This window comes from Chiloscyllium plagiosum, chromosome 29, assembly GCF_004010195.1.
Source record: "Chiloscyllium plagiosum isolate BGI_BamShark_2017 chromosome 29, ASM401019v2, whole genome shotgun sequence".
Taxonomy (NCBI): domain Eukaryota; kingdom Metazoa; phylum Chordata; class Chondrichthyes; order Orectolobiformes; family Hemiscylliidae; genus Chiloscyllium; species Chiloscyllium plagiosum.
In genome coordinates, this window is record NC_057738.1 from 35329282 (window position 1) to 35355759 (window position 26478).

Sequence of the window (26478 nt, forward strand, 5' to 3'; positions counted from 1 at the left end):
CTTGACAGCAATATAGAGCACAATGTTTATGTTATGGGCCTGGGTGAATGATTCAGAGGCATGAGCTCCCACCACTTGATGAATTTAAAAACCTGGAATGAAATTTTCCTGCCAGTTATGGTGACCAAGACACTTATGGGTCATTGTAAAAACAAATATGGTTCATTAATGTCCTGTCGAGAAAGACATCTGCCAACCTTATTCAGTCTGTCCCTTATTTGACTCCAGTCACACAACAATATGTTTCACATGTAGCTGCCCTCTGAATTGGGCCAACAAGTAACTGTGCAGTACTCAGTTGGCTTACTGTCATCTCCTCAAGGGCAGCTAGGTGTGGGCAATTAATGATTGTTGATCTCGTCAAAGTGCCCACATCCAGTGAAGGAATAAAATAAAAATAGTTGCATTTGACTGTGTGTGTGCTAACTCTGGAGGTTGCTATGCTATATACTCCAGATAACGTTAAGCAATGAATCATCACCATTATTCTTAACACAGATATAGACCAATGTAATTAGCAACTTTTTAATTCATTCATGGGATGAGAGCATCTCTGGTTAGACCAGCATTTATTGGCCATCCTTAATTGTCCAGAGGACAGTTATGAGTCAACCACATTGTTGTGGGTCTGGAGTCACATGTAAGCCTGACCAGTAAGGATGACAGTTTCTTTCCCTAAAGGACATAACTATAACATTTTTAAATGTATGCTTTATTTCTGCTCGGTGTTTTATTTTAAAGCATTAATTCTACATTTTGTAATCATCAACTTTTATGTTGCTCAGCTCCTGCTGCTACTGGACACAGAAATGAATTTAGTATGAAGTATTTAAGTAATAATTAATGATGCATTTGCTTCAAGAAATTATATCATCATACTCTGTGTAGCATAAACTTTAAGTAGTTGCTTTTATAAAAGGGAATGTGCTGCATTTTCTTCAATTTCAGAAAAAGTTCAACCTATTTAATTGCAGATACTGAGGTTAACTGCATTTGTATTTGTTTAGTATCAAAGGTTTGGGAGATATAGATCAAACTCTCCAGAAATGTTTCCAGTGTCAGGATACAGTTTCTTTATACAGACTTGTGCTGCAATCTATACAGCAATCTCTACCTACTGACAGGGCCAAGCAGCTGATGAGAGAGGTGAGAAGATCTTTTTTGGCAATTGTCAGCAAATTACTTTCAATTTGGAGGAGTGTACAGATGTAAAGTTAGATTATTGCAAACATTTTTAAAAATCACATAAAGAACAGAGAAGGTTTCCTGGAATTAAATTAAAATAAACCATAAATAACTGAAAGGAATTGATTATCTGAAGAAATGTTTTTCTTGGATGTGGTGGACCTTATAATATGTTATTAATAGTGTTTGGTATATTTTAACTATCTAATCTTGATTTCAAGTACTTAAGAATTTTAATGGTTGCAACATGTGATTGGTCTGAAATTCATTAAAGTGGAACACTCCAATTGTGTTTTGACATCGTTTCTTAAGGTGCATTAGGCTGATTGTTCGCTATCGCAATTTGGCAGCCAGCATGAAAAAAATATTGTGGAGATCACTGTAAAGGAATGAAAAGAAATTCTCCCAAAAAAACGGATTTGTGCCTTACAGCCTTACTCTTCGCCACGGTCAGAAGCTTTGCAGGGTACCAAAAGTAATTGGGGGAAAAATCCCAATCTGAAGAAGAGTCATATTGGATTGATATATGAACTCTGTGTCTGTCTTCACAGATGCTGCCAGACCTGCTGTGTTTCTCCAGCACTTCCTGTTTTTGTTATAAACAATAATTAGTTGGTTGTGAAACACCTTGAGTTGCTCTAACCTGAATCTGTTTGCCTGGTGGCTAAATTTGTAATTTTAATATTTAATTAGTACCATACATGCAAGTTTTTGCTGCCACCACGTATTTTTAGAACTTTTTCTGTCTTAATGTAATTATTTTACTTATAAAGGAATGTAAATCAAAACTTCTTAATAGTAATGTCAAGTGTGGCTTGTTTATTTTAACCCTGCTAAAGGATTTGAATTTGCTTTCAATCTTGTCCACATCAAAGTTGTGCAGGTTTGCTGTTTCAATTCAAGATTATCAAATTTTCTGTAATTTAGAAATTGATTTCTGTGTTTCTGAAGAAGAGGCAAGCATATTGCTAATTTGAAAAAGTCTTGAAAAGAAAAATAAATGTTTATCTGATATTTTATATTCCCATTACCTAAGTAGAACCCACTCAAATGTTTAAAATATTTAAAACTGTTACATTTGTTGAGAAAATGCAAGTTATATGCATGATTGTTCGCTTGTAATTGTGTGGAAGTCGTGTGAGTAAACGTTGAGTGGTTAAAGCACATATTTTAGTGTATATTTTGTTTAAAATCATTTTTAACGTATTTTCAACCAACAGGATGATTTTAAGTCAGATTCTTTAAAATGCTTCTTGTGTTGTCGATAAGTTTGTCTTTGTCATTTCTAACCTTTATCTCTTACTTCCTTTTCAGATTCTCTGTCTAATCTATGTGAGTCACAATGGTGTTAGCGAAGGTGAACTATTAGAGATTTACCCAGAACTTTCCTGGCCTATATTAGCCTCTCTTCTTCATAGTTTGCAGGGCACGTATGTGATAACATACAGCTGTGGATTGCTGAAGTTTCAGCATCTTCAGGTAAGATTACTTACTTGCAAATAGCATTCACCTCCCTGTTCTTCAAGATTCCGAAGGCATGCAAACACTTAAGCTATTGTATTTTCGCAGATGTATAGAACCGTGACAGGACTGAATAGAATTTTCATAGTTAGGAAAGCATTAAGCTCACAAAATTAGCTTCTGGGTTTCTGGTAACTCCCACTATCATACAGAAAATTTGCTGACAGCTGATTAACTGGGAAATAAATAGTAGTAAATATTATAGGTCAACCACACTTGGAACATTCTTTTTTTGGGCAAGAAATTATTTGAATTTATGTCATGCTGTTGTCAATCTTATACTATCCCAGTGACGCAGCCAATGAAATTATGGAAGAAGACATGACAGCCAATGAATTTACAGGGCAGAACATGACAATCAATTTGTATGCATCAAGATTCCACAAGTGGCAATGAGATAAATGATCAAATAAACTGTTTTTGTTTAGTGATATTTCCATGGGGCAAGGATGGCTGCAGCAATGGGTGACCTGTCCGCATTATTCTTTGAATAGATGTATAAGATGTTTTATGTCGATCGGGCTACATGGTGGCTCACTTGTTAGCACTGCTGCCTCACAGTGTCAGGGACAGAGGTTTGATTCCATCCTTTGGTGACTGCCTGCGTGGAGTTTGCTAATTCTCCCTGCGTCGGCATGGTTTTCCTCCGGGTGCTCTGGTTTCCTCCCACAGTCCAAAGATGTGCAAGTTAGGTGAATTGACCATGCTAAATTGCCTATAGTGGCAAGGGATGTGCAGGCTAGGTGGATTAGCCAGGGTAAATGCTGGGTTACAGGGATAGGGTAGGGGGTTGGGTCTGGGTGGGACGCTGCTCAGAGGTTGGTGTGGACTCAATGGGCTGAATGGTCTGTTTCCACAGTGTAGGAATTCTATAATTCTATGATCTGCAAGTATAGACAAAACTTGCATTTGAGCAGTATAGTGCTCCCTCCTTACTTGGCTGGAGTGTCAGTCCAGGTTATGTGCTCAATTCTCTGGAGTGGAGTGTGAACCCATGATTTGACTTGGGTATGAGCATCAATGCTGATACCACATTGACTCCTTTCCTGATGTATTCACAGTTATTTGAGCACCATCAAAGTGTTAGATATGCATTCTGTTTCTAGTGACTGTAACAATCTACATTGTGGGTAAAGTTCAGATGTTACTTTGTGTTTAATGTTTATGATCTTATGATTTATTTGAAGGCTTGGGAAGCAGTGAGATTGCAATATATGGAAAAAGAAGAGTCCGACACTATTACAGTGTACAGAGAAAAACTTGTGCAATATTTTTCACATCAAATGAGGTATTTATTAGCCCTATAAGTAATCACAAGGGTATATAACAACTTAATCACAATTTAGTTACAATTTTTAAAAAAGAAACTTTCTTCTCTCTCTTTACATCCTTCCAACAGAGGGGATTTGTAGGCATATTGATTCCATGCCTTAACTAATGTTATTTTTTTAACCAGGTGCTAGAAAATATTTTAAAAAAACAAACTAACAATCCAAAGTTCTGTGGAAGCTGAAAATCTGAAACAAAATGAAAAACTCAGCAAGTCTAGCAGCATCTGCAGGGAGAAAGCAGAGTCAACATTCTGGGCTCGACGTTAACTCCGCTTTCTCTCCACAGATGCAGCCAGACCAGCTTAGATTTTGCTAGAAAATATAATATGCAGACACTCACTCTTGCATTCTTGCCCTTTTCTAATAAAGAAACACTTGGCTTGGTATACCTTGGTACTCCTATAAAATCAAACACCAGCTTACAGAACATAAGGAGGGTACTTGGCCCATTGTGTCTGTGCTAACTCTTTAAAATAGTTCTCCAATTAGTCCCGTTTCCTCAATCTTTACCAATAATATCCTGGAAAGGTCTTGCATCCAAATATATCCACAAATCCTTTTTGAAAGTTATTATTAAATCTATTTTCACCACCAATTCAAACAGCATATTTCAGATCACAATAATCCATGTGAAAAGAAATGTTTCCTTATTCTGTCTTTAGTTCCTCTGCCAGTTATCTTAGATCTGTGCCCTCTGGATACTGGCTGTTCCGCAATTGAAAATGGTTTCTCCTTAGTTACTCTGTCAAATCACTTCATAATTTTGAATACCTATGTTAAGTCTTCACTACTGAAAGAGAAGGATTCCCAGCTTCTCAAGTTCTCCCTGTAATTGAAGTGTCTCATCCCTGGTATCATTCTAGTAATTAAAACCTTGATCTCTCTTTGTAAAGAATTGTGCCCTGAATTGGATACAGTTATCCAGCTGAGGCCATACCAGATTTTATAAAGATTTAGCTTACCTTCTTTGATTCTGTCCTGTATTCACCCATTCATAAAACCAAGTACCCGTTATGCCTTGTTACAGTCTTCCCAATATGTCCTATCACTTGCGTTGACTTTGTGTATGTGTAAAGGGTGGTCAAGGCTTTCTGTTCTCGCACTCCTTGTGAATTTGTACTATTATATTTATCTCGCCATTTCTCATTCTTTCTACCAATTTTAAAATTGGGGTGTTGTCATTCATGGAGCCATTGTAGGTCAGTGAGGATCACGATTGCTCAGAACTTGGTCTGAGTTAAGATACAGGTAACAGGACATTGGATGAACTCAAATTGATAATGAACATGATTCATTTATTGGGTTTAAAAACAAAATTCTGGAAGTTCTCTGTAGGCCTGGCAGTACACATGAAAAGACAAACTGAGTTAATGTTTTAGGGTAACAATCCATCTATAGGATTAATTGTAACCTGACAAACAACGTGACTTAATGTTTCAGGTCAGTCCTAATGCTGATGGATACTGTGTGTATTATGCTGCCAGATATAATACAATGAAATTGGAATCCCACCACATGAAACCACAGATATGAGCCTCTCTACACTAAATTGCTATTTTGCTTTCTTTATAATACTTGGGATTATAATTAACATTATTTTATGTCTTCTAGATAAGTTTGTTGAATGGATTGTTAAATCACTGATTTGGCAGTTCCTGTTTTACTTCAGTGTATAAAATGTTATTCTTTGTGACTGTATGGCACATGTTATTCATAACTAATCTGTGGCTTTTCAGTCAGGGCAGAGTAACCTGGCGTGATGCTGATGAACTTCCCTGGCTCTTCCAGCAACTGGGAGACAAACAGAAACTGCACAATTGCCTGCTGAACCTTTTTGTCTCTCAGAATCTTTACAAGAGGTAGGAAACTGGACCACTCAGTCATTATCCCCCTTTTCAAAAAAAGCTTTGATCCTTATTTTGGGGAATCTCTTAAAACCAGGGTGGCTGTATTAAGTCTTGATAGTTTGGACTCTGTGGAAATGGAGAATATAATTTGATTGGGTTCACAATCTACTGTGAAGACTTCACAACAAATGTAATTATGTGATCATGTGAATTGTTAACCCATTTCTTTGATTAAAATGAAATGTCATGCCATTGGTAAAAGTTAATTTGCACGTAGCCCTATTAATTCAGATTTATTACCTAAAGAGTTTAACAAAACAACGATACTCATCTAAACTGTATTGTTCTGTACGTTGTACTGTTGTTTTCGAGACATTTATTTTTGTTGAAGAAGTAACATCAGCAACTGTTTGTATGATATGAACATAAGAACGCAGCAGAAAGTTCATTTAATGGGAGTAAATCATTTGAAATCTTCATGGAGAAACAAGATAAATGAACCGGCTCCTGTAGTTAGTAAAGATAGAAAAGAATGATTTGTGTCTACGTTATTGTGCAGAATCTGTGCAAATGAAGTAAGGATGACATGAGAAGAAAGGTTGTCACACAGTGACTTGTCAGGCCATGGAATGCACTGCTGGAAATCTGGTGGAGGCAGGTTTAATTCAAGCGTTTAAGAAAGCATTGGATGATTATTTGGATTGGTAAAGTGCATGGATAGAACTATTGCAGGTTTGATGGGCCAAATGGCTGCCTCCTGCACTGTACCAATTCTGTGATGAAACAGACTTTAATTTCTTTTTGAGCAGTTATATAATAGAATTGTAAAATTACATGGAGGCACATGATCAGTGCATTAAAAAGAAACTAGCTGTTAGGCTCTTCTTTGGATTTAATGCTGAGAACTGCTTCAATATGAAACTAAGGAAAGTATTGTTGAAGGAAAGAGCATTTTGGGCTCTTTAACAAATATAAAGAGATATTTTTTGTATTTTGGGACTGACTTTTCAATTTAGGAAAAATGGAGGAATAAAAGTGATCATGTGGCCTCTAAACTCTGCTGTTAGTGAGACAGAGTGGGTTGTAGCTGTTGAAGATTAATGATGGGAAGGTTGTGTTTACTGAGAAGATGATGCAAGTTCTTCAAGTCTAATAACAATGATAAAACATCTGTGCTGATGTGGATAGACTGTTGGTCTCTAAAGTCCCAGGAAAGTGTTGGGAATATCATATTTTGTAAACACTTGCACTTTAAACTGTCCATTTATTTTCAAGGTAGAATGTGTTATGAAGTTGAAGGTGTGTACTGTTCCTTTAAGAGAGAGTGTGATGTTCTGGACTGGAGAGATTACAAGCATCTGTGTACATGACTAGATGGCAGTAATTGAAAATTTGTAACATTTGACTGTGAAATAGATACCTGTGTTTTGGTTGCTGTTTTGACAGCAATTCGAATTTAACCAATCAGTTTAAATTATGCTCCAGGTACAAAAAAACCAATCGAGTTTGAATTTATTGTTTTGCCGACATAAAACCAATGAGATGATCCGATATGGGGGAGGGGATGGTATAAAATGCGAACCTTTTGAAAATTGGTCAGAGTAACAGCCGTCGAGGCAAACTTATGGAGAGCTAACATCTTGCTCTCCAAGACATTAGGAAGCAGTTTCTATCAAAGGTACCTTTTCATATGAAACATACTCGCATTAAAAGGAAATAAGACAACCCAGGAAGATCTTCAGCCAGAAGAAGAAAGACACAAAAGATGGCAGTGACTGTGTGGTTTTGAAATTAAGTTGATGTCATTTTGCTAAGTGTTTTATAGGAATAGCATATTGTTATAGAGTTGGAGGCAGATGATAAGCAGTTAAGAGAAAGGGGGGCTTAAAGTTGTGAATAGTTGTTTAATGTTCACTTTTACAGTTAAAAAATAAATTGATGTTACTTTCCTTAAATAGTGGAATTTGGAAGTTCTCTGTCACTTGTACTTTAACAGATTGCGAGGCGGCCTTTTCTGAGTGTTTAGTTTAATTAACAGGGGTTCACCGCTCTGTGGTAACAAATGAAAGTGGGAATTCAAATAATAGCTAATTAATATTTGTGGATACGAGGCCCATGTGATCTATGTTGCTTCGGAGATGAGTTTTGAGAGGGGGAAGAGTCCATAAGAAGCCATTGTAGATTGACTTACAAAATGTTTTCTTATCTTAGTGCTTGTCTGTTCGGATCCAAGAGTTGGATGAGTTACAGACAGTAAGTCTCGATGGTTTAAGTCTCCATGCAGTACTGCCTGTAGGAATTGTTCACGAGGAATTAAATGTGATGAGAACGTTATCAACTCATCCTTCTCCATGAAAGTCAGTTCAGGCAGTGTGAGTTACCTGACTGAGGAAGGAAAAGAAAGGAATTAAATTCCTGATAATTACTAATCACTTTGGGCTAGTTCCAGGATAATGGAGGGATCTAAGGGACAGAATAAAGTATAATTATAAATTTTTGGTGTTTTAAATTTTAATTGGAGGGGATTCTTTCTGTAGTTTAGAGTATACGTTGTCTACTGAAATTGTATTTTGCAAATGCTGTTTTCAGTTTGTATTACAGTAAAAGATGTAAATTTTGAAGTCTTATTTGATGGTCCTTTCAGTTGGTCACTGAAAGTTCAGTTATCGTTTTAAAAGATAGTGGCTGCAAAGATCATGCTATTAAACACTTGCTATGAGATTAATCTCGAGAAGCTTGAGACTGAAAGTCTTTAGTGAAGTAGACTGGAAAAGACACCAAATGTAATTATTTTAACACAATTTCACCTCAGTGCCTTTTGAAAGCAGGAAACTGAGAGCCTATTTCTGGAGTCTTGCTGTGTTGCCTAATCTTGTAATTAATTGGGGTTTGTACACATTGAATTTTGACATGTGATTATTACAAGTAATTAAACATCCTCTTCAACAGTATCATTTATCCATTACAAGTTTTGGAAAAGTGAAATTTTTATTTGACGACTAATGAAAATTTGTGAAGGCTGTTTTGTGTTAACATCATATTTGTCTAGTTTGGCATTTTGCTCCATAATGTGGAAGGACTAAATGAGAATTCCATCTTATTTATTTATGTAAATTATCTTACAACAAAGGTTGCTGCGAAAGAAAAATGTAATTGTTTCTGTTTGACATGAAATGCTTTCTTGTTATGTGTCTCCAAAGACTAGAGGCAAAATAAATTTAATTCTGTCTATCTGTGTAGTTGTAACTTCACTTGCAGTGAATACCTAAACCACAGATTTAATATTCTTGGTTCATTTATATAATACCAAACTAAGGCATTAAATGGATTGTCAACAAGAGAATGGAAAGAAGGAATAGCAGCATTGAATAAATTATGACTGACACTATATCCCTGCTGTCAATTAGAAATTGTTAAATAGCCACAGTGTGGCCTTGGTGACACTGTTTTAGCTGCATGTGCTGACTTTAGTAGAAGATTTTTTTCCACTTGAAATATAGGTAGATCTGTGTAACATTTGTAAATATACTTCACAGCCACCTACCACATTTTAGGAAGTAAAGAAGTAAAACATTTGCACCCTGCCACTCTTCAGTTTAGGTTTGCTCGCTGAGCTGGAAGGTTCAATTTCAGACGTTTCGTCACCTTCATCTGGAGGCTCACTGAAGATGTTACTTAGTATGGTGACGAAACGTCTGAAAACAAACCTTCCAGCTCAGTGAGTAAACTTACATCTGGAACCTCAACCTGCGCTACAAATCTTCTCAAAACCTGCTAACTCTTCAGTTTATCATATTACTGTAAACTACCCAAAAGGGTTAAAATTCACATAGATATGACATCTGAATATAAATTTTATTCATGCCCAATAATTATGCACATTATTCTTTTTAATTGCTAATTAGAAATGCAGTTTGCGATTTTGTCATATCTGATTGGTGATTAAAGTAGTGGACAACACTGTCTTGATTGTAATTATAAACATTTCTCAGATGCTTGTGACAATTCTATAGAAATAGTATGTAATCATATTGTTAATTGCTTATATGCTAAAACTTTGCACCAACTAGGTTTATTCTCCTGTACTTGTGTCAAAAAATGTTTTCCTATTAGCTTGGTGCAGATCTTCTGTGCATCTTTTCAACCATTTGTATGTTGTCTTTCAGGGGCCATTTTGTGGAGCTGCTTTCGTACTGGCAATATGTGGGAATGGATAAAACTTCTATGGCTGCTGCTTATTTTGAGTCTTTAAAGCAGTATGAAAAAAAATGTGAGGGCGAAGATATGATCACACGTTTGGCAGATCTCTATGAAACATTAGGGCGCTTTTTGAAAGACTTGGGCCTACTGAGTCAGGTACTTATTATAAGTCCTGTTAAGGTATAGGAGAGAAAACTTGATGAGTAAAACGCAACAGAATATTATATTTAACGTGGACCTAAGTTACCCAGCTTTCACATCTTAAAATAAGTCACTGACTGTTTCAAATGGTTCTATTAATCAGCTCTGTCCAAACTACATTAACAGCAGTAGAGAAGCTGTGTTCTGCACAGACCTTCCACTGGATTCAAACACTGTGATCACTCAGGAGGTCAAAAGTCACATGAAAGCAGGTTTTAGTATAACTGGTTTATTTGAAATCACAAGCTTTTAGAGCATTGCTCCTTCATCACCTGATGAAGGGAAAGCGATCCAAAAGCTCGTGATTTCAAATAATCTTGTCAGACTATAACCTGGTGTTGTGTGAATTCTGACCTTGCCCATCCCAGTCCAACACCGGCACCTCCACATCATGGTCACCCAGGAGAGCCGAGTGATTTGAATTTTAAATATTTATTAAATAAGCTGATGGAGCTTCTGATTAATCTCTCACTGTCTTTGTGGGACTGAGTATACATTTTAGTCTGTCTCCCAGACCTGAACAGCCCACCCTACTGAAGAAGCTTCAGCAGCAATTTAGAGTGTATAGGTGAAATGTATTTCAAATATGAGAGCTCGTTTGTTGGCTTGATTGGCAACAGTACTTTTTTGTGGTTCCAAATTTTACAAACCAGAGAGTCGCGGTTCTAAATCCCAGGCTATGATGAATTTTTTTTCAGCTGACGTAGAAATTGGGGAACAGCTGTCTGTCTAAGTATTCTTAGGTTAACAATAAACAAGACTCAGCATCTACACTGTTCTGAATGAAGAGTCAAAATTGATTTTTTTTTAAGCCAATAATTCTCATTAGAGAAACTTAGCAAGTCTGGCAGCATCTGTGAGAGAAAAAACAGCTAACATTTTGAGTCCAGTGACTCTAAAGGTCCGCAGATGCTGCCAAACCTGCTGAGTTTTGCCAAGAACTTCTGTTTTTGCTTGCTTCAGATTTCAAGCATCCACAGTTCTTTGTTTTGTTTTATTCTCAGGGCCCCGTCTGTTAATGTCTATATCTCTCTTTAACCGAATAAACTTTGCATTCTTTTCAACTCCCCAAATTCACCACCCAGTTTTATTTTTCTTCTCTACTGCTAATTTATGCTGAATCGGACTGTACCTAACTTAGGGATCCTGTTTGATCCTGTTCTGAGCTTTAAACTGCACATCCAGGTCTGTTCATTTGTTTCCACTGCCGTGCGTTTCTTGTCTCTCTCTTATCTCCTTTTCATTGTTGAATGTTTATCTGCACTATCACTATTGAATATTCCAGTTATTTACTTGCAATCTGTTGAGTTTCTAATGAACGTAAGAATTAGTTGCAGGAATAAGCATTTGGTCTCTGTAGCCTGTAAGATTGTGGCTGATTTGATTCCATGCTCCTGCATACCCCCATAACTTCTGAGTTCCCTATTAGTCAAGAATCTGTTTTCCCCCTGCCTTTGAAATATTCAGTGACTCTGCTTTCACTGTTCTCTGGGGGAGTTCCAAAGACTCGTGTCCCTAAATTCTCCTCCACTTCATCTTACATGGAATGTCTCTTATTTTTAAACCCTGTCCCCTCGTACTGATTTTGCTTCAAACCAACCAAGTGTTGTATAATGCTGTAGGATGTCTGCATTATATCCCACCAGTGAATTCCCTTTATATATCAACCTTTTCCTCACTAACCTTGATATGTTCCCTGTCCTCAAAATATCAAATTGCACAAACTCTTGTTGCTAGATGCCTCAAATGTTTTTCTGCTTCTCATTTCCCAAGGGATGCAGTTGCCCTTTTAAAACTTTCTTTATTACATTAAAGTTGCCATGTAAATAAGAGTAATGATTTAACTTTTTCCTGCAGCATTGTCTTACTTGCATGGTTTATGGGCTTTATCCTTATAAAGTTAATACTGTCCCACAAAACATTAATTCTAATACAGTACTGCAACTCAAGTCACAGCTTGTAACTTTAACTTGCGAGCTGTAAGTATGGGTCATCATTGTATGATAAACTAAACTTGGTAAATGACTGGGTCAGAAGCAAAATATGTTAACTGTGTGTAACTTTCTCCATTTATAGGCCGTAACACCCTTGCAGCGTTCTCTGGAGATCCGAGAGAGTGCATTGGATCCTGATCATCCCAGTGTGGCTCAGTCCTTGCACCAGTTGGCTGGTGTGTATGTACAGTGGAAGAAGTTTGGAAATGCAGAGCAGCTGTACAAGCAGGCACTAGAAATCAGTGAAAATGCCCATGGTTCGGTTCATCCCCGGGTGGCTCAGGAGCTGGATGCTCTAGCAATGCTTTATCAGAAACAAAATAAGTGAGTTCTTGATGTAAGTTTGGTACTCTAAGGCACCTTTTATATTAATGGATGTTACCGTGTAGCTAATACAGGTATATAGGTGTATTTTGCTGTGAAGGACCTCAAGCCATAACTATCTTTCCAGAAGATTTTCTTTATTTTGTAGAAATGCCTTTTACTAAAATCATACCGTAACCTCTCCTCTGTGCATAATGCACCTTATTATAATTTGAAAACCATCCCAAGATGATGATAATTTATTCACAAGTGTTGAATGCTTTTGGCTTAGCATCGGTACTGGTTTGAGAGATTGTGCTGCCTTGGACAGACAACTTTCTCCTCTTCCTCCCCTTCCCAATTTTCTCAGCAATGCCCTGTATAAGTGAAGCATAACCTCCCTGCTCTTATATTCCGTTCCTCTTGCAATGAACAATATTTAGCTTTCTTAATGACTTACTGTACCTGCATACTAATCTTCTATGATTCATTGGAATTATGTTCAGAGTGGACTGGTTGGACTGAAGCGTCTGTTTGTGTGCTGTGTGATTCTCTAACTCTATGCACTAGGATGTTGAGATTCCCCCACATCTCAGAGCTCTGTAATGCCTCACAATTTAGATTTATCTTATTCATTTTGTCAGAATGGGCATTTCACATTTTCCTATTTAAAATCTCTTTTCAGATATTTGGAAGCTCCCACAATATTCACTTGCTCACTAATGTGCTATTACTGATGGACTGTCATGCATTTATTTCAGCAATGCTCTGAAGTTCCAAATGAAATTTTTGTTTCTCCTTTTTTAAAAAAAAATCCCTGAGAGAGGCCAGTGTTAAGTTACTGCAATTCAATTTCATACAGACTGTTTCATATTTTGAGGTATGAACAAGTGGAGCCATTAAGAAAGCGGTCTATGAAGATCCGACAGAAGGTTTCCACACAGAAAGGAAACATGGTAAGGGATGAAAGATGTAAGTAGTCTGACTGAATTATAATGCTGGGTTCTCTGTCCATTGATTTCAGATATGTATTTGAATTACAGGACAACCGTTTAAATGGCATTTTATTTCGCTTGTGCAATGTGTCCTTGGAATAGAAGAAAGCTTTTATAGTTCTCAATGTTTCCTTGTTGTGGAAGTAGATTAGAGTTAGGGTTCTTTTATGGAACCTATTTATATTGCCAAATTTAAAACTACTTCAGTTTTTATTCTAAGCAGCAAAAAAGGGAAAAAATCTTAAGCCCAAAAAGTCCACTGTCAATTCAGAGAAACCTACTTTGTTTTTATTTGGAATGCTGATAAAGCCACAGGGACTAAAGTATTGCTATAGTCAAGCCATAAATCTAAAGATTCAACACACTTATTTTCGAGGTTTGTTGTGGATGCTACTTTTTAAAATCTCCATACTTCCTTCTCTTGCTGATGAGATTATTGCTGATATGCAGAGTTGTCATCACCCAAATCCTTTGTTCGAGATATTTGCCAAATCCTAGAATGGTTACAGCACAGAGTGAGTTCATTCAGCCCTTTAACTCTGTATTGGTCCTAGGATGCAGCTGTTCAACTTGTGCCACTCCCCTGTCTTTTCCCCATAGTTCTGCAAATTTTTCCTTTCCGGGTAATGATCTGGTTCCCTTGTGAAAGCCTCAGTTTCCCTTGCACTATCATGTTTGCAACTGGTGCATTCCAAATCCTAACCATGTGCATGAAAAAGGTTTTTCTCATGTTGCTGTTGTTTTTTTTTGCCAATTACTGTAAGTTCAATGAATCTCCAATTTGACATGAGACAAAATTAATTCTTCTGCTTCACTCCCTCCACCCACCCAATTAGAGAGAACCTTGCATACAGTCCTTACCAGACTTAGCTGACCGTTAAAGCAGCACAGTGGGTCAGTGGTTAGCATTGCTGCCTCACAAGGCCAGGGACCCAGGTTCGATTCCACCCCTGGGTGATTGTCTGTGTGGAGTTTGCACATTCTCCCTATGTCTGCGTGGGTTTCCTCCAGGTGCTCCAGTTTCCTCCCACAAACCAAAGATGTGCCGGTTAGCTGGTTTGGCCATGGGAAATTACCCATAGACTTCAGGAATGTGTACGTTATCTGCATTAGTCATGGGAAATGCAAGGTTAGGGGAGGAGGATGAACCTGGGTGCAGTGCTGTTCAGAGGGTGGACTTGTGGGCTCATGGCCTGTTTTCACACTGTAGGGATTCTGTATAAAAAAATAATTACACTGCTGTTCTCTCAAACAGTAACTTAAGCACCAGAAATAGTGAAGGGAGTTGGAATCTTTAATTAATTGACTTTGGTAGACCCAGGTGAATTTTAGGTCGGGGTGGAAGGTGTTGGTAAAGTGGATGAACTGTTCAGAGAACACCTCTGGACACCCGGACCAACCAACCCAACCACCCCGTAGCCCAACACTTTAACTCCCCCTCTCATTCCACCAAGGACATGCAGGTCCTTGGTGCACCAATCTTGATACAATTCTAAACTAATCCCATCTGCCTGCACATGGTCCGTATCCCTCTGTTCCCTGGTTGTTCATGTATCTGTCTAAATTCCTCTTAAATGTTGTCATTGTCAGCTCTTTTGGTACACATTTGGGGTGGGGGTTGGGGGAGTGGTGGGTGGGATAGTGAGGAAAGAGATCAGTTTGAGACTGGTACAGTTGAGAACAAAAGCGAGTCAGACGGTCAGGGCAGGCAGAGACAAGAACAAAGTAGGACTGATAAATTAAACTGCATTTATTTCAATGCAAGAGGCCTAACATGGAAGGCAAATGAACTCAGGGCATGGTTAGGAATATGGCACTGGAATAGTTAGTAAGTTTGCAGATGACACCAAAATTGGAGGTGCTGTGGACAGCGAAGAAGGTTACCTCAAATTACAATGGGATCTGGACCAGATGGGCCAATGGGCTGAGAAGTGGCAAATGGAGTTTAATTCAGACAAATGCGAAGTGCTGCATTTTGGGAAAGCAAATCTTAGCAGGACTTATACACTATGTAAGGTCCTAGGGAGTGTTGCTGAACAAAGAGACCTTGGAGTGCAGGTTCATAGCTCCTTGAAAGTGGAGTCACCGGTAGATAGGATAGTGAAGAAGGCGTTTGGTATGCTTTCCTTTATTGGGTATTGAGTACAGGAGTTGGGAGGTCATGTTGCGGCTGTACAGGACATTGATTAGGCCACTTTTGGAATTTTGCATGCAGTTTTGGTCTCCTTCCTATCGGAAGGATGTTGTGAAACTTGAAAGGGTTCAGAAAAGATTTACAAGGATGTTGCCAGGGTTGGAAGATTTGAGCTGTAGGGAGAGGTTGATAGTGTTGATTGCTCATGGTGGTGAGCAGTCTGATAAAGTAGTAATTCGATTGAGCAACGTATTCTTCATTTTTAATCAAAATGTTCCATTTAGAATTCTGCTATCCATGTTCTCACTGACATGAAGTTCCATGTGGCCATCATCTCTCTTGTGTCAGTGCACACTAACCTCTTTCTGGCTGTGTTTCACTCTGTGATGGTGATCTCTAATAAACCTGTGTGAAGTCGCTGTACTTAAAGCATGCTTTGTCTCCTATTTCCTCCATTCTAGTATTAGATTATGAAGCCAGCCCTCTCCTTTCAGCCTGAAGTTTGCTCTACTTTTTCTGCTTTGTTTTATCTCCTCACACATCTGATTGTAGTGTCCTGCTGTTATCTTCACTGCTTTCTCTTTCTTCTTGAAAAGCACTTTGGTTAGTAGTGGTTGCAATAACGTTTATGCCCAAAGGAGGATTTTGGAGTTTTGCATGTCTGCTGTATTGAAGTATTTGAAGCTTAATTGCAAAGTTTAAACAGTGATATTTTATACCTCAGCATGGTTCTGCTGTTCTTCGCCGCCGCGCTCTACAGTTGGAGGAGCTTACACTTGGGACAGAGTCGGCAGACACTGCTCGCATACTGAATGAACTGGGAGTTCTCTACTACCTTCAAAACAATATTGAGTAAGGAAATTTAATGAATGATTTATCATTGTGTGTCTGATTATCAACTGACCAACAATGAAGATCAGAATAAACCTTGGATTACACCACTTCTCAGTTCCTTAATTTCACAATGGTGTGCTCAGAATAGATTAGAATTAGAAGGTTAGATTCCCTACAGTATGGAAACAGGCCCTTTGGCCCAACAAGTCCATACCAACCCTCTGAAGTGTAACTCACCCAGACCCATTCCCCTACTCTATCTTTACCCCTGACCAATGCACCAAGTGCTATGGCCAATTTAGCATGACCAATTCACCTGACCTGCACATCTTTGGATTGTGGAAGGAAACCAGAGAACCCGGAAACATACGTGTAAAATTGTACACATCTTATGTACTCTTGATTATCCCTGCTCAGTGATGATATTTCTTAGTGTTTTAGTGCAAATGTCAAATCTTGTACAGAACAATACTGAAAGATCTCAACCTTTCCAAAACATCAATTCCCTGTCTCCTCAACTTAGCCCAGCAATGTGAGAATCTTCTCCCTGTCGGTATTCAAGAACAAAAACCTGAACAGAGTCTGCTCAACTTCATCTGATACGCTAGAGATCTGGTGATGAAGTACTCTGGTGTCCGTGTGGAGCCGTGTATTGCTCCTTAGTTCACAATCACATAAAATTAACAAAACATTTTTAAGTAAAATGCAAAACGGCATGTTCGGTGTTGATTTGAATGTATTGAAATATCCCCCAATCTCTCTGCATCCAGCTGCCTAAACTCCAAGTTCTAGAATTCTCTTTCTTATCATCTTTGCACGTCTGCTTAGTTTAAGATGCTTCTTAAAAACCCATCAGAGAGACTAACATTTCCTAATATGTGGCTCAGTGTCCAAGTTTGTTCACCACACTGATCCCTGGGGTGATGTAATTGTCTTTTGAGGGGAGTTTGAGGAGACAGAATGCTCTGGAGTTCAGAAAAATTAGATGTGATTTAATGGCGTAATAAGTTCTTACAAGGCTCAACAGGTAGATGCAGAAAGAATGTTTTCTCTGGCTTTCACTTCTGGAATCAGGGGACACCATTTCAGACTGTTGCCAGGGTTGGAGGGTTACTTTTCCTAGAACATCAGAGGCTGAGGGGTGACCTTATAGAAGTTTATAGGCATAGATAGGATGAATACCAAAGATCTTTTTCCCCAGGGTGGTGGAGTCCAAAACTAGTGGTTAGGTTTAGGTGAGAGGGGAAAGATTTAAAAGGGACCTACAGGGCAACTTTTTCACGCAGTGGGTGTTACGTGGACTGAATGAGCTGCCAGAAGACGTGGTGGAGGCTGGTACAATTACAACATTTTAAAAGGCATCTGGATGGGTATATGTACAGGCAGGGGTTGGAAGGATATGGGCCAAATGCTGGCAAATGGGAATAGATTAATTTAGGATATCTGGTCAGTATGGACAAGTTGGACCAATGGGTTTGTACCTGTGCTGTACATCTCTATGACTCTAACAGGAGGTAGTCCTATTGAGGACTGCAATGACAAAGAAATTGTTTTGCTCAGAGCATGGTGAATCTTTGGAATTTTCTACCCCACAGCACTATGGAGTATATTCAAGGCTGAGATTGGTAGATTTCTAGATATTGAAGGTATCAAAAGATATATGTGGATAGTGCAGGAAAATAGCTCTGATGTAGAAGATCGACGATGATGCAGTTGAATGTGGAACATGGTTGATGGTCCGAATGGCTGAATGATGTAACCCTATATGCTATGTAAATGCAAGTTGTGGTTGTGGAATAGAATTTTACTGAGTGGTTTGTCCCTGGAAAGTTAGTTTGCAGAATATTTTCCCATCTGTATTGAAAACATGATGCTCTGGGATTCCGGTATCAAGCACAAAGCTGCTTTGATTGAGTGTGTCTCAGTGGGCTGGGGTGCATTCTGCTGAGAGCTTGTTCTCGGAAAGCTTTGACAAGGAAAATGCCAATGCCAATGGTTGTGTATGCCATTGTCTATCTTCAAATAAGAATCTTGTCTCCCGTACAATAAAATTATAAGGAAAATCCGTAATCGTGGAGTAAAATTGGTAAGCTGTAATGGTTCCCTACACTGGATTCAAAGCCTAGTTTTTAGTTAACGTGTCAGAAATACAGCTACAGGCATCACAGAAGATTTTTTATTTGTTTTTCTTTTACAATTTCAACATAGGACAGCTGAAATCTTCTTTAAACGTTCATTGGAAATGAGGGAGCGGACCCTTGGTTGTGACCATCCTGACTGTGCACAGTCTTTGAATAACCTGGCAGCTTTATACAATGAGAAGAAGGACCATGAGAAAGCTGAGGAGCTGTATGAGAGGGCACTGGATATTCGGCGTATAGCCCTGGCACCTGATCATCCCTCTGTGGCTTATACTGTGAAACACCTGGCAGTGTTGTATAAAAAGCGAGTGAGTTAACCATACTGCAATGGATTGCTGAATTTTTGTTTTGAAAACTCCTGATCTCTGCGAACATATGAACAGGGAACAAAAGAAGGCCACTTAGCCCTTCGAGCTTGCTTTGCTGTTCAATAAGATCATAGCGGATCTGATTTTTAATCTCAACTCTGTATTCCTGAGTATCACTAATAATCTTTCATCCCTTCATTTCTGCCTTAAAGTATTTAAAATGTTTATTTTCCCATGCATCTTGCAGCATCCCTGATGAGAGAGCCTTAAAATTGTAGATTGCATTTTTTAAGTATCATAAACTTGTTTAAGAGACCAGCAATTTTGCCCATTCCTGATTGAGACCAAATCATATCCCCTATCCATATCTGAATATTGACCTCTTAAACTTATATATCAGTTAGAGTAGAAATGAATCTAAGTCAAAAATGAGTGAATATTAGTGTTATGCTGCAGGAATTGGAAAACTAAAGAGGATTGTTGTTTTGCAAAGAAAAGTAAATATATTTTTAAATAATTTTATAATTTAATGATTTCATAATTTAATATAGCTGATCCCATAAATGAAAATTATTGATAATATGCTATAGTTGAGAGAGTGGTGCTAGAAAAGCATAGCAAGAATGAAGGGCTTTTGTCTGAAACACGACTCTCCTGCTTCTCAGATGCTGCCTGACCTGCTGTGCTTTTCCAGCACCACACTCTCGACTCTGACCTCCAGCATCTGCAGTCCTCACTTTCTCCTAGTTGACATTATGCCATAATCCACAAAGGGCCATAAGCATCTCTCTCTATTAGCGAAAGTCAATTGCTTATACATAGCTTGAAGGTCACCACTCTGCAAGTGTGGGGCAAGGCAAGGAGGCAGGAAAATTACTAAAACGTTGTGACATACCCGAGGAACATTGTAACAGAAGGAGGCCAGCTGAACCTGTTCTGCTATTCAACAAGATTCTAACATTATTCTACAGCTCTCCTTGCTCCATATCCCTCAACACCGTCTGTTGATCTCAGTGTTAAATTTAACAGATGACTAGCATCAGTTGCCAGTTGTGGAACGTATTTCTGAATTTGTGCTGCCCTTTGTTGCAAAATTGTTTCAGTAATTTCCCTTTTGAAAGATCTGGCTCCTGTTTTTAGTGTACATGCTTGTGCCTTAGAATCCCCAACCAATGGAATAGGTGCTCTCTATCTATAGTATCAGTTTCCCCTTGAAAACTTTGATCAAATCAGCCCTCAATTTTTATAATTCCAAGGGGTGCAATCTTTGTATTTCTGTAAGGATCGTTGAAATGTACTTGTGCAATTCACAAATTTATGCATTAGAATATGATGCTTATAAAATTCTAGTTCACCTGCAGATTGTTTCAGGAATACAAAGTAATTCTTATATATTTCCCTTGAAATCACCTGACAACATCACTAAGTTTTATTGACAGCTGGTAGTTTGGTAGTGCAGAACTTCAGTATTGCCGGAAAAAATATTTTGTCAAATTTTTTGGTTTTAGATTCATCAGGATAATTTGTAATGCAGTTAAATGTAATGTGAATACTAATTAAAAGGAGAACTATATTTATACTGTGAGAGGTACATTTGATGTTTACTGCAGTTTTCCAGTGTAAAAATCCATTGATTCTATTTCAACAATATTTAATGCTCATTTGTATATGTAACAGCAGATGGATTTATATGGCAGGATGTGAAATAGTTGTTTTTCAAATGACTAATTTCAAGGAACAAATAAATTACCATAGAGCTTGTAGCTTATAAGCCATCAAGTGCATGAAATATTTCTTGCTTTATTTGTTGCCTTTAATACCAAAACTGTTTTTTAGCATATTAATCCTTGTCTGAATTTGCAGGGAAAATTGGACAAGGCTGTTCCTTTATGTCAGCTGGCAGTTGAAATTCGTCAGAAGTCCTTTGGCCCGAAGCACCCAAGTGTGGCAACTGCCCTGGTGAATTTGGCTGTTCTGTATTGTCAGTTGGTATGTTAACTGTTAGCCTCACGATACCTGGCTGTTACTCTGCTTTATGTTGTTGTACAGTTATATTAGGCGAGGCTTAAGAAAGGTGAACAGAAACAAAAGTAGATTTCAGGAAACTTACTAATACAGGTGGTTTTGAATAAAACACCGAGGACAGGGGGATGAAAATCCTTATTACTGTGCAAATGCTGCATGTGGACATGACTATTATCACAAACATTATTGTGAGGGGCAAGGCTCTGAACTCTCAGTCATGTATTCGAAGTGTGGAAGGGAGGGAACATCAGGGCATATAAAACAAACACGAGCAATCAGGAAAGCTAGGCCAAATAATAAGGGCTGATGTTGAGTTACTGCCTTGCCGCAAAGCCTCACCTATCTGGAGTACATATCCTGAATTTGAACATTCACCTCCCATAATTTTCTACATTTTACAATAAAGATATCATCGTATGGGAGGGCTCTTGTGGGTGCAGCGTGAGTGTCTGTATCTTTGGACAAGAAGGCCAGGGTTCATGTCCCACCTGCTCAAGAGGTGGGTCATACCATATCTGAAAAGAGTGACTAAAAATATCTTTAATAGTGTGGGAAGGTTGCTTGTGCTTGCAAGATGTCAAATGTATAAAAATTGTAATTCTTGAAATAGTGGTCTATTATCTCAGATGCAAGAATCCAGCTGACACTAGCTAACCAGGAAGTCTTTTACCAGTTGCTCTAAAGACACTAGTTACTTTACAATGTACTTTGAGAACATACCATGCATCATGGGTGATTTGCCAAGTGTAAACAATTGGATGTGGAATAAATAATCTAGAGTGTAAAATCATTTATATGATACACAATTTCATAATTGAGGTGTGAACAACTTTGATGTAAAACAATCTTTAATCCTTTAACATTAAAAAAAAATCCATAAATGTGTCACGTTTCCCCACAGAAAAAACACGCTGAAGCTTTACCACTGTATGAACGTGCTCTGAAAATTTATGAGGACAGCTTGGGTCGTTCTCATCCCAGAGTGGGGGAGACACTGAAGAATCTAGCAGTGCTAAGGTAACAGCTGCACCGAGCATGGTCTTTATAGTTGTCAGAAATATATCACTGCTGCGAGTTTGTTTTAGCTTGGTAACATTATGCCAGTGCCTGTGTACACTTTGTACATTGTCATGCTACATCTCAAGTGCTGAAATATGGCACAACAGAATTGACTGAAGTTTTACTTGGCTGAGGTTGGAAATGAGTGAAGCTGCAATTTTGCAAACCCAAGTAAAGTATTGGTTTGACACCTTGATTAGGATTTTGATTAGTAAAGGGATCAAGGGTGATGGGGAGAAGGCAGGAGAATGGAGTTGAGGGAGTGAAAAACAGCTCAATGTATTGAAACGTAATTGTCAGGATTGACATACATGTGAATGTGTAGGAGGGCATATTATTGGACCACCTTGTGCAGGAAGATTGAGAGTCAGGGAGAACAGGATGTCCATGTATTATACACATAATGATAAACAAATTCTACAGAGTAGAAATACTACCAGAAAAAGCCACTTTAAAAAAATCTAGGTATTCATGTAGTTTTGGTGTTTCTAAATGAGCTTCAATTGAACTAAGATCGGATGCTGTTGAAAACCATGGATATGAACTTGTGACCTACAAAGTTACAGCTCAGAGGGCAGTAAGGAAAAGGATGCAAAGTGGAGAAACTTATAAAAAAAATTTGTTTAATTCGATATTTGCAATATTAAGTAGTTTTCAGACACCCTTTCACATCAATGTACCACAATGCAAGACTGATGTTATTTTGCAATTTACAGTTATGAGGAGGCCAATTTTGAAAAAGCTGCTGAGCTATACAAAAGAGCAATGGATATTAAGGAAGCTGAGGCCTCATTGCTTGGTGGAAAAGCTCTTTCAAGACATTCATCCACGGGAGACACTTTCAGCTTAAGAAATGCGCTGGTTTCTAATCCCTACCTAGAACTGGGATACAGATGACTCATGGATAGAAATGGACTGCAGAACCTGTAAATATGAAAAATATTGGGACAAGGTGATATTGTTATTTCCGTTTTTACAGCTGCCTTGATTACTATATGCTATGTCAAGCCTAAAATGGAGTTATATTTAAATTTGCAGCGGTAATTTTCTAAGAAACTGAAGTAATCATGTTAGGAGATACAAATTACATAAAGAAATTTATCAGAAAGAAAAATTAGGTTCAAGCAGTAAAGCTGTGACAATGGAAAGCAAAGTCCTTTCAGCTAGTAACTGGTATCATGTTACCCTACAGGTGTCCTGAATTAGCAGAACACATTTGTAAAAGAAGATTTCATTACTGAACAATAACACTGCTTGGGGAAAGCAACAAAGCTTTCTGTGAGCAACATTTGAGGTTTTTATCAGTGCTGATTTTGTTTTTATTCCAATTGAGTATAAATTTGTCTCAGTCTTAAACAGGCTTAAATATAGCAATGTTAAATAACCTCCTTTCTTTGAAAGGAAAAACGTTTTTCAAGGAAACCTAAACTAATACTTCCAAAATAAAATTCCACAGATCACCTTGAAGGAGAGTAACAAGATAATAACTGTACAAAAGAATGTTGATGTATTTTTTTTAGTTGCTGCAGGTGAAAGTTCTTTATATTATTGAAAATGCAGTATTGTGAAGCAAAACACAACTGCTCATTTCAGTGATATGCTCAATACCTCAATATTAAATATAGGACATAAATATCTGGCTATCGTGCCGTTTGCCATGGAAACCCTCATCTCACAATGAAGGGAAAGGTCCTTTTGGCCAATACAGCTGTTTTTGTGAGCTCATTCAACAGTTCAGATGCACTCCTCCCATTGCTCATCCAAAACTCCGCATCCTCCATCTGTTCAACAAAGTATCCTGTTCAACACTAACCTTGCTGACCTCCAATGACTGGTAATCCTACAGCACACTGCCTCCAGAAATCCCTCACCTTGTCTCCAATTCAGACCATGGTCTCACTTCACCCAAGTGACTGCTTGCATCCTCCATTTTACAGCTGCTCTTGTAGCCTGTGTAAGGGACAGTACTGAAGAGCTGTAAGCCACTGGGAGTTAACAAGTGTAAAATCCGTTGATTAACTGGAAACTCATGGAAGGTATTGTTTGCACTAAGGAGGACTGCAATAAAGACCCAACAAGTTAATAAATTTGTAGGATGGATTTGTAATTGACAAGCTACTTTCAATGTAGACAATTGTGACGTGATACATATTGGTGAGAGTAACATAAACTACGTGGCTCTTGAGAAATGAGTAGAGTGAGAAAGGCACAAAGGATTCTAGGGGATTGATTCACATCATTATAAATAACAACATAGGGTTTAGCAAAGGTTAATTAGCAACACAGGTTAATAAGGCTTTGAAAAAATGTGAAGCATGAAAGTTCCCTTCCAGAAGAGGGTCAGAACTGAAAGTACTGAGACAGTGTTAAATTTATATTGAATGCTTGTTAAGCCACAGGAAGAATAAGATGAATACTGCAGGAGACTTCATGTTTAAAAAAGGAAATTGGGGCACTCCTTGGAGAAAGTGGAAATAAGAAATGACACACCATAGCAAACCTGAGAAATTATAACCCAAAAGGCGGAACAGACTAGAGCTCTGGTCCTGGAGAGGTGATCTGACGTGAGAGTTTTACATTTATGGAGTTTGACAGAGCAAAGAAGATATTTCCACTTGTGGGAAAATCTGAAAGTGATAAATTCATATATCTTCTAATAAATTGAATGAGTCAGTAATCAATCTAGTGAAGGATTTGAGAGAAACTTCTTTACCCAGAGAGTAGATAGAATGTGGAATTCTCTGACAGTATTTGAGGTGAATAGCACAGTTATTGAAGTTTGAGGGAAAAAAGGAGTGATGGGATACAAGCAACAGGTTAGATAATCCCAGAGTGGGAGGTTCATAAGCATAGTGGATGGTAAAGAGTAAAGTTTACATTGTAGTAGTGTGTACACTGACCTGACCGTTGCAGTTTCTCATTCCCGAGATGTTAGTGAGTTCTAACTTTGCCTTGCTACCACTTTGTCTTACGGCATCTTTTCTCACCTTCAGAAGTAACTCCGACTTACCACTAAAGTATACGCTCCCTTTTTGATTCGGTCTAACCGCTGAAATGTGAAGTAATCTGGAGCATTGTTACGTTATCGTCCTGATATTGTCCTTAATCTTTTGTGCAGCAGATGTGCGAATGTTTAAAGTCACAAAGTCTTGCAACTGCCTGAATTTTGAGTTCCATTGTTGTTGTGGAATGTTTCCCTTCAAAGCAAACCTGAGATGGTACAAGGGGAAATGTGGGTAAATGTGCCTTGATTGAAAATTGCCAATAGGCAAAAAAAACTGTTAATTTTTTAAAGTTACATGTGAAGTATTTAGATTTATAGTGCAATGTAATGTTATCCTACTGTTTGAGAAATAAGCTATTAAGTCCTGAAAATACAGTATTGTAAATGAAGTTGTAACAAAGAATTTGAAATCTATTTACCACCCCTAATGACATGGAATAATGCACAGCGCATTTATTATTTTGGTGCAGAACTTGCAGATGCAATCAATCTGATGTAACTGGATACAATAAAATTCACTCAAACTATCCATCCGTTGTAGTATGTTAAGCTTCTTGATTGTTTTACTGGAACCAAGACTGTTTTCTGCAAGTTCTAGATAAAGCCTATCTGCTGCTAAATTTTCCAGAAAAGATTACCCTGGACAATTATGATAAATCTTAGACTGGCCAGCAGGTCTAGAACTTGAGAAGTGCTTTAAAAAAATGATGTTGTGAGAACAATATAGAGCTGTACAGCATAGGAGCAGGCCCTTCGGCCCACGATATTGTGCAGAACATAATGCCAAATTAAACTAATCCCTTCTCCCTGCCCTTGGTCCATATCCCTTCATTCCTTGCATATTCATATTAGTACACTTTTGAGCATGTTGTGGTCACTGCATTTTCTGTGGATTTTGTACTGTCTCAGCTCTCAGTGGTGTTGGGCATCTTTACTTGTACTCTTGGAGGCTGCACTATTTCACTAGGCTACTATTCTGTGTTGCTGGTATCCCATGTTTGTTCATATTCTAGAGTAAGACACTCGCTCTCTTCAGCACTGTGTTTTTATTTATGCTGCTATACAGTTGCTTCTGCTATAATGCAATAGTTCTATTCTTGTGCAATTCTGTGTTATATGAAAATAGTGTAATGGCAGCACCATTTAAACAATTGAGGCCTGAATCATATTATAATCAATACATAATTTAAACATCCGCACTATAGAAAGTGTCCCCAATTCGTCAATCCTGTTATAGCGAATTTACATTAACACACTGTGCGTTATTAGCAGAGCGACCTGTACATAACTGGATGCTGCACTCGAGTAGTGCCTTACCTCTGGTTCCATAACGTGGTTCTCACTACAATGCTGTGTCGTGCTTTTCTCTCCTGCTGTCAGAGTGGTGTCACTGTTT

The 26478-nt window shown here is 38.1% G+C and overlaps 1 protein-coding gene across 3 annotated transcripts in view; it reads left to right on the top strand.

The window, feature by feature from the left end:
- nphp3 (nephronophthisis 3) overlaps window positions 1-25611 on the top strand; it is a 64242-nt gene extending 38631 nt beyond the window's left edge. For 2 of the 3 annotated variants that reach the window (XM_043719513.1, XM_043719514.1), the window contains exons 17-28: window positions 1008-1146; window positions 2500-2664; window positions 3894-3994; window positions 5774-5896; window positions 10051-10240; window positions 12362-12603; window positions 13445-13538; window positions 16436-16563; window positions 18754-18994; window positions 20858-20983; window positions 21921-22036; window positions 22795-25611. In XM_043719513.1, coding sequence (XP_043575448.1) covers window positions 1008-1146; window positions 2500-2664; window positions 3894-3994; window positions 5774-5896; window positions 10051-10240; window positions 12362-12603; window positions 13445-13538; window positions 16436-16563; window positions 18754-18994; window positions 20858-20983; window positions 21921-22036; window positions 22795-22975 — 1846 coding nt within the window. In that variant the 3' untranslated portion in view covers window positions 22976-25611. The remainder of the gene's footprint in view (window positions 1-1007; window positions 1147-2499; window positions 2665-3893; window positions 3995-5773; window positions 5897-10050; window positions 10241-12361; window positions 12604-13444; window positions 13539-16435; window positions 16564-18753; window positions 18995-20857; window positions 20984-21920; window positions 22037-22794) is intronic. The other variant, XM_043719515.1, reaches the window with a different exon arrangement.
- The last annotated feature ends 867 nt before the right edge of the window (window positions 25612-26478 follow it).